The sequence below is a fragment of the Mus caroli genome, chromosome 18 (genome assembly GCF_900094665.2).
Source record: "Mus caroli chromosome 18, CAROLI_EIJ_v1.1, whole genome shotgun sequence".
NCBI classification, from domain to species: Eukaryota; Metazoa; Chordata; class Mammalia; order Rodentia; family Muridae; genus Mus; species Mus caroli.
Window position 1 is genome coordinate 92,525 of NC_034587.1, and position 9,398 is coordinate 101,922.

General features: G+C 37.8%; 1 protein-coding gene across 13 annotated transcripts in view; it reads right to left on the reverse strand.

Annotated features, from left to right (window-relative positions):
- Crem (cAMP responsive element modulator) overlaps nt 1-9,398 on the reverse strand; it is a 65,523-nt gene that overhangs the window by 37,693 nt on the left and 18,432 nt on the right. For 2 of the 13 annotated variants that reach the window (XM_029472197.1, XM_029472193.1), the window contains exon 1: nt 6,457-6,711. The exons of 10 other annotated variants lie outside the window; for them this stretch is intronic. In XM_029472197.1, coding sequence (XP_029328057.1) covers nt 6,457-6,534 — 78 coding nt within the window. In that variant the 5' untranslated portion in view covers nt 6,535-6,711. Of the gene's footprint in view, nt 1-6,456; nt 6,712-9,398 lie in introns of those variants that run through there. One more of the 13 variants, XM_021150200.2, reaches the window with a different exon arrangement.

Sequence of the window (9,398 nt, forward strand, 5' to 3'; positions counted from 1 at the left end):
TCTCTCTCTCTCTCTCTCTCTCCCTCCCTCCCTCCCTCCCTCCCTCCCTTCCTTCCTTCCTTCCTTCCTTCTGAAATAGGGGTCTCAAACTCTACATGTTACCAACTGGCATCCTTTAGCACAACACTTCATCAAGCTGGTGATGGGAAAAACTATGAAAGTTGCTCATATGAAAGAACTTTTCCCTGTAGAATCAGACTTCTCTGTCAAGCCCTGCCAGAGCCCCAGTATATCTCAATGATTTGCTTTTTTAACAACAAAAAGTAAAACATTTAAAGATAAGAAACTTGAAACTATAATAGAGAAACTCAAGAATACTAGAAATATTCTCAAAAGTTGTGCTATGTTATGAATCTGCAATCTGTGTACTCACTTCCTGTGAATAAACACTGCAGCTTCAAAGTTGCATTATTTGAAGAACTAAAGCAAGAATAAATCACGGGGCTGGAGAGATTGCTCAATGGTTAAGAACACCTACTGTTCTTCCAGAAGGCTCAGGTTCAATTCCCAGCACCCACATGGCAGCTCACAACTGTCTGTAACTCTGGTTCCAGGAGACCTGACACCCTCACACAGACATATGGAAAAAACACATCAGTGCACCAAAAATAAATAAATTGTAAGAAAACTTTATAAAAAAGAATAAATCATAACATATGCATATGTGAATACACACACACACACACACACGGTCCTAGTTAGGGTTACTATTGGTGTGATGGAACACAATAACCAAAGCAAGTTGCAGAGGAAAGAGTCATCAATCTTTGTTTCAGCTTACACTACCAGGTAAGAATCCCACACTGAGGGAAGTGAGGACGGGAAGCTAGAGACAAGAGCTAATGCGGAGGCAATGGAGAGGTGCTGCTTACTAGTTTGCTCTTCGTGGCTTGCTCAGCCTGCTTTCTTAGAGAACCCAGGACCACGAGGAGTGGTACCACTCATAATGGGATAGGCCCTAGGCACATCAATCACTAATTAAGAAAATGTTGCACAGGTTTCCCTACAGGCTCATCTTATGGAGGCATTAATCTTAATAGAGGTTCCTTCCACTCAGATGATTTCAGGTTGTGTCAAGTTGACATAAAACTAGCTTATATATATAATATATTACATTATAACCCACCAACAGATTGGGAAAGGATCTTTACCTATCCTAAATCAGATAGGGGACTAATATCCAATATATATACGGAACTCAAGAAGGTGGACTCCAGAAAATCAAATAACCCCGTTAAAAAATGGGCTGCTTGTGGACGTTGTACATCGTGGTGCGCACTAGGCTCCGCACCACGATGTGGGGGGGGGGGGACTGGGGGGGGAGTGTATTGGGGACTTTTTGGATAGCATTGGAAATGTAATTGAGGAAATTACCTAATAAAATAAATAAATAAATAAATAAATGAAGAAAAAAATATTATATGTATATATATACAGATATACACACCTAGTGTATATAGATATAGCTATATATATATAGCTGTGAGTATATATCATATATATATGTATGTACATATACAAATAGTTACAGAACATGCTTTTAGTTGCTTATCTTTCAAGTATAATTCTCAGAACTCCATGTTAAACAACAGTTCTATCAAAAGTTTTAGTGTCAAGAATACCTGATGTAGACCAACAAGATAACTCAGTGAGTAAAGCCCCTTCCTGTCACGATTGATGATGACTTGTGTCAGATCCTGGAACTCCATCATGGAAGACCATAACCAACTCTCACAGTTGTTCTTTGATTTCTACATACACCATGGTATACATGTGCTCACACCCAGATACATACAAAATAAATAACATAAAATCATTATCTTTTAAAGAATACCTGGGCTGGGTATGCTGGTGCATGCCTTTGCATGTCAGCCCTCAGGAGGCAGACAGACCTCTGTGAATTTGAGGCCAGCCTGGCCTACATAGTGAGTTCCAGGCCAGCCAGAAGTACATAGTGAGACCATCTCAGGAAAACCAAACAAACAAATAAAAACTAAAACAAGTTGTAAGTTCCCACCAACACAGGCTGTGACCTCAAAATCCTACAGGTGAGCTAAGTGAATTCTGCAATGATACCTCTGCTATGTCCAAACTTTGGGGGTGCAAAAGCTTAAGAGACATCATTAAACTCCAAAAACACAAATAATGTATCCTTCATGCTAGACTTTAGATGGATCCTTTTAATCAAGAAAGCACTTAGATCTGTAAAACTGCCATTCTATATACTCACTAGCTTTAACAACCCTGGGAAGTGATAATAAGCATTAAGCCTGTAATTGTACAGTTAATGATCTTAAACTTCATCACTAGTATTCTTAAAAGCTCACATGGCAGCACTGTTCAAGGAACAACTTTCACCAGGAACCTGGGTCCTGTGGCCTCCTGCATCCCACTTCCCAAACTTTGGTCCATCTATACAACCCAGAAACCACACTCCAAGTGCTGGTCATTGCCTCCCGATATAGGCCCACCCTTCAGTCCCAGCCATCCTGCAGCAAGTAGGAGATCCAGCTTCCTCTGCTTAGGCCCACTATGCTGCTCATATTCTTCCTGTACCTGCCAGACAAAAGAAAGCTGGCCTCTCAGACCTACTACTAAGTCCTTTCCTGAATACTCTAAATACCTCCACTGAGGGATTACAATGAAAGAAAGACAGAGAGACAGACATAAAGAGGAAGAAAGGAAGGAAGGAAGGAAGGAAGGAAGGAAGGAAGGAAGGAAGGAAGGAAGGAAGGAAGGAAGTCACAACCAACATAGTACTCTAAATGCACAAGTCCAAGTGCACAAACAAAATCAGAAACCAAGATGACAAGGATCCCCCACAAGTAAATTCCCTAATGGAATTAGGTTCCTAATGGAACCTAATGAAACTGACTTGGAAGAATTTCCAAAGAATTCAAAAGAATTATTATAATAATGTTCAAACAATTCATAGAAGGCATGAGTATACTCCAAGAGCAAACAACAGTGACATGAATGAAGTAAAGAAGGCAATCCAAGATGTGAAAATAGACTTTAACAGAGACAGAGTTGCTGAAGAAAAGCACAACTGAAATAATCCTGAAAATGCAAAACTCAATAAGCCAAACATATACCTTAGTGGAAAGCCTTACCAATGGAATGGACCATAGGAAAATAGAGATTCTGGGCTTGGAGGACAAGGCAGAAGTCAATTGAGAAATTCTGAAATATATATGAAGAGAAAGTTGGACACCAAGAAAAGATCTAACCTGTATATTGTGGGACTAAAAGGACACTATCGCATTGAAGGCATAGAATATATTTTCAATAAAATTACAGAGGGGCTGGGCATCATAGCAAACAGTCTTGAATACCAGCATCCAGGAGGTAGAGGCAGGTGGATGTTCGTGAGTACAAAGCAAGCCTGTTCTACACTGTGAGTTCCAGGACAGTATTGCATAGTGAGACTTGGCCTCCAAAACAAAACAAAACAAACAAACAAAAAAATCAGAGAAGAACATTTCTCAAACCTAAAAAAAGTAATACCCATCCAAGTACAAGATGCCTACAAAACTCTAAATAGACAGGGTCAAAAAAGAACCTCCCCACAAAATATTATAGTTAAAACATTAAAAACACAAAATAAAGGGATCAACATCTATAAGACAGAAAGGTCATGACACTTATACAGGCAGACCCATAAACAGATTATCTGATTATTCAACAAAAACTTCTGGCTTTTCAATATATTCCAAGTTCTGAAAGATCTAAATTGTCAATCCAAACATTATATACAACCAGATTATCTACTAAAATTGAAGGAGAAATAAAATCTTTTCATGACAAAAACAGATTAAAGGAATTTATGATTCCCTAAGCCAGCTCTATAGAAATTATTAGAGTACTCCAGTCTGAAGAAAAGGATAAGCACACCCAGTAGGTCACAAGTAATAAATAATTCCAATAGTTACTCAAAAGATGTCTAAGAAAACAACATAAAAACAATATGCAAATAATTAATACACATCTCCCAATGATAATATTAACATATTAATATATCACTTAATATTAGTGGTCTTAATTGAATTGAGACCACTCTAATATTAGTGGTCTCAACTCCCCCAATAAATATACACAGACTATTAGACTGGATTAGAAAACAGGACCCATCTTTCTGCTGCTTCTAGGAAACAAACCTCATCATCAATAATAGACACTACTTTAAAATAATAGAATGAAAAAATTTATTCCAAGGAAATGTAACAAATAAATATGCATAGCAATTTTAATGTCTAACTAAAGAAACTTCAAACTCAAACTAGCCAGAAAGAGATAAGGTCACTTCATATTCACTATAAGAACAATCAACCAAGAGAATACTCCCAATTCTAAACATAAGCATACCATAACAGATGCACTCAATTTCAGAAAAGAAATATTGCTAGATCTAAAACCACAGATTAACTTCATTACAGTGATATATCATGGTAGGTGACTTCAACACCTCACTCTTACCAGTAACAGGTCATCCTGACAAAAAATGACCCCCCCCCCAAAAAAAACACCAAAAAAACAAAACAAACCCATTGGAGTTAAAGGATATCTTAAGTCAAACAGACACAACAGATATCTACAAAATGTTCCATCCAAACTCTAAAGAATTTACATTCTTCTCAGAAGTCCAAGAAATTTTCTAAAAAGATGATCACATATTAGGACACAAAACAAGTATCAACAATATATGCATATGCACCATGTGATTGCTTGTTACTTATGGAGGTCAGAAGAAGACATAGTTGCAAGCCACTTTGTGAGTGTTGGAAGCCAAAATTTATAATAGGTAAAGTGTGATACCATCCTGTATTCAACCTGACTTTGATGGAACAAAGCTAGTTATCAACCACAAGAGAAACTACAGAAAGTATGCAAACCTGTGAAGACTAAACAACACACTACTGAATCATAACTGGTTGCATATTTGAATAATGTCAAGAGAAGAATTCATATGCATATGTAATCACTTACAGCATACAAAGGCTCTAAAGATGTTTTGGGAACACTGGGGAATTAGTAAACTAGGCCTGGCAGCACACCCCAAATTTGCAACACTAAGGAGGGAGATGCAGTATACTGTAGGTTTAAAACTAGCCTAAGCTGTATAAGACAACCATGTCTCAAAAGTAAATCAAGTTTTTAAAAAGTTAAATCAAAAGACAAAAAATTTAAAAAAAAAAAGACAAAAAATAAAGTTACTTATAGGAAGACAATAAGGTGCACTTGAACTAAAATAAGCAGATAGAAACAAAGAAATATCTCATATATGTCAAGATGTATTCTAAAACTACTGTTATTCTTGTTTGTTTGTTTGTTTGTTTGTTTGTTCCTTTTGTGTTTATGAGAAGGCCTCAAATTTACAATTCTTCTATTTCAGCCTCCTAAGTACTAAGAATACAGACATGTGGCCACTGTGTACGACCTAAAACAACTATTTGTAGACTAGGCTGCTGTATACATGAATGTTCTGCCTGCACTTCGGTGTGTGCATCACATGTGTACTGCTCACCTACAGGTCAGAAGGAAGTGGAAGGTTCTTTTGCCATCATGTGGATGCTGGAAACAATCTCTGTAAGAACAAGTGCTATGTAGATAAAATTTAACTTTGTAATGTCTAAGTAGAAATTAGCAGATTTGCAAATATGCTATAACCTGAGAAACCTTCCAAAGTGCAATGAGAAAAAATAGTAAAGAGAAAACAAAGAAAAGTATTTTAGGCTAGGGGAGAGTAACAAGTACTTTTAACTGCTGAACCATCTCTCAGGCTGGCCTAAAACAATGTTTTAAACATATATGTATGTGTGAATAAGTGCACACACGGAGCTCAGAGAAGAGCTTGCAGGAGTTGCTTCTCTCCTTCCACCATGTGGGTCAGGAAATTGAACTCAGTTGTTAGTGCCTTTACGCCTGACCCATCTTCTCTCCCAGGCCCCTAAAACAATTTTACAATAAAAAATTCACAAGAATATGCCACATTTTTTAATTAATTAACTCTCTGTTAACAGTACTTTCTGGGCACTTGCTCAGGGTTTCATGAGCCAGTGCTCAGTCAGTGGGAATTAAGCAGAAAACATGCAAATCCCTACATTCCTAATTCAGAAAGAAAAAAAGACAATTGGTAAAACAAATATTTTGGGAAGTGTTCAATTAAAAAAGAAAATCAAGGCAAGGAATTAGAAAGTGATGCAGCAGAGAAATATGGAAAGAGATGATCTAGTGCCAAAGGGGAGGAGACATTGGCATAGAAATCCTAAATGAGGAGAAAGTAAAAGTCATGGGGAGAGCCTAAAGTATATATATCCCATTCCAAAAATCAAATAGGCATCCTTCTCAAAAATAAGTTAAAAACATAAAGGTGGTGTATATTCTACTTTATAGTTTGAGACTTTTTCTGAGGCTTTAAAAACATATATAATGAACTCACAGCAGATAAAAATTTACCTTTTTATCCAGATCCCCTGAAGAATAATCTTCTTCTATAGGATGCCTGAAGCATAGGTTATGCTGATGCCACCACATCCACTGAAAACCCACTACAGACAGTAGTTAATCTGAAGAAACAGGGTAAGGTGATGCGATTGATAGCCTCACTTGAATTTGGAACTTTAAAAAAAGTTCTAATAATGACACTTATACTGGGGAAACCTCACAGTGTTGTAGCACAGCATGCGATCAGCACCTAGTAGACCAGCTCCAGTGCGTAGCTAGGTTCCGTCATGGTGGAGTTTGTGATGTCACAATAGAGCTAAGAACATCACAGGCATGGGCCTACAATCAGGACAGCTAATAAAGGATTAAAGAAATGTGAATTCACAATAAAGCGCACCACTGACACTGTCTACTCTGCTACAGATCACATCTGTGTTATCTAGACTAAGATCAAGGACTAGAATCAAAATTCCTTTTCATGATCTAAGAAAGTTGTTGAAAACTGGCCCATTTCTATATATCTTGTACAAAAACGGTGTTAAATATTATCTCTAATATTTAAAAACTGAAAAGAGAAAAATAGAACCTTATAAAATGAACACATGAGGCCAGTCAATAGTAGCACATTCCTTTAATCACAGCAGCATTTAGGAGGCAGAGGCAGTTATATTTCTTTGAGTTTGAGGCCAGCCTAGTCTACAGAGCGAATTCCAGGACAGCCAAGGTTACAAAGCCAAACCCTGTCTCAAAAAAACAAACACATAAATTGAACACTTGAAGATGCAAAATATCTTATTTTGATATTTTTAAGAACTCGTTTAATAATGCTCACTAGCATTAAATAATAATGAATCATTTGGTCTTTCTAAGTTTTTGGTTGTACTGGGGATTGAACATTTTAGGCAAAACCCTTCCCAGGTGCTAGGGATAGAGCCCAGTTTCTCCCACTTGCTAGGTAAGTGGGAGTTTGTGATGTCACAATACACCAGTGAGCTATGCTATGCATCTCTAGCTCTATTTTAATGTAACTTTAAACTTGGTATCAGGGATTAAAAGCATGCATCACCATACCTAGTAGAGTTTTTGTTATTGTTTTGTTCTGGGTTTTGTTTTCCTTTGTGGGGAGTGAAGTGGAGTATCACTCTAGCCAAGCCTAGATTAGAACTAGCAATGTGAATAAGTTTTGAGCCCATGGCAATGTTCCTACCTCTGTCTCCCAAGTAGACTACAGGTCTGTGTCACTTCACCCAAGTTACAGCAAATATTTACAAGAACATCTAGGAAGGAGTCAAATTGCAATTATTAATATTCTAATTCATTTTATTATTTGATAATATTCTAAACTACCTCAAAAACAACTTCAAAACAGATCATCCTGGGGCTGGAGAAATGGCTCAGAAGTCAATAGCATTTACTCCTCTTCCAGAAGACCCAAGTTTGTTTCCCAAAATACATACTGTAGCTAACAGCCATTTGTAACTCCAGTTCACTGTATCTAACACCCTCTTTTGGTCTCGTTAGACACTGCATTAATGTGGTGCACAGACATATAAGCAGGCAAAACAATCACATCCATAGTGGTAATGGTTATCTTAAGTGTCCTTCCTTCCTTTCTGTGTGCCTGTTGGTTGCTGTCAAAAATAACAAGTTTGTGAAACCTTGAAAAATGGTCCTGAGCTGACCATGGTGGTGAATGCCTTTAATCCCAGCATTCTGGAGGCAGAGGCAGGTGGATCTCTGTGAGTTCAAGGCCAGTATGGTCTATAGAGTAAGTTCCAGGACACCCAGGACTGCACAAAAAAATCCTGTCTTGAAAAGCCAAATAATAATAATAATAATAATAATAATAATAATAATAATAATAGTATTAATAATAATAACAACAAAAACAACAACAACAAATAGAGGAAGAAGTATGGCATGATGGCACACACCTTTAATCCCGGCATTCATGAGGCAATGGTATGCATATCTCTAAATTCAAGGCCAGCCTGGTCTACCAAGTTCCAGGACAGCCAGAGCTACATAAAGAAACCCTGTCTCAAAACACAAACAAACAAACAAAAAAACCCAGTAATAACAAAATATAACAATGATACAGGGGTTTCATTGTTATATTTTGATACAGATGTATCACTGAAAAGCCCACACCAGTATGGGTGATAATTCACTAAAATTTATATCCCTAGAATTCTTTGTCCAACTTGCAGGCTGGTTCTATGGAGGATCCTCTCTTCTGACAATTGTTTACTGCTTATATGACCTTGGGAGCCTTGTAACTTTCTGAGCTTTTGAGTCACATAATTTTGTAAGCTTCTCAACTTAAGAGCCTCTCTCTAGACTCTAGGAAAGAATGTTTCCATTAGGAGGACAGAGCTACAGGACACTTCTGACCATCTTATATTCTTTCTGACTCCTCTTCCACAGTGTTCCTGGAGGATATCATCCTGAGTGAGGTAACCCAATCACAAAAGAAGTCACATGATATGCACTCACTGATAATCAGATATTAGCCCAGAAACTTAGAATACCCAAGATACAAGGTGCAAAACACATGAAACTCAAGAAGAAAGAAGACCAAAGTGTGGATACTTCGTCCCTCCTTAGAATGGGGGACAAAATACCCTTGTAAGGAGTTACAGAGACAAAGTTCAGAGCAGAGACTGAAGGAATGACCATGCAGAGACTGCCCCTTCCGGGGATCCATACAATAATCAACCACCAAATGCAGACACTATTGCATATGCCAGCAAGATTTTGCTGAAAGGACCCTGATATAGCTATCTTGTGCGAGGCTATGCCAGTGCCTGGCAAATACAGAAGTGGATGCTCACAGTCAGCTATTGGATGGAACACGGGGCCCCCAATGGAGGAGCTAGAGAAAGTACCCAAGGAGCTGAAGGGGTCTGCAACCTTATAGGAGGAACAACAATATGAACTAACCAGTACCCCTG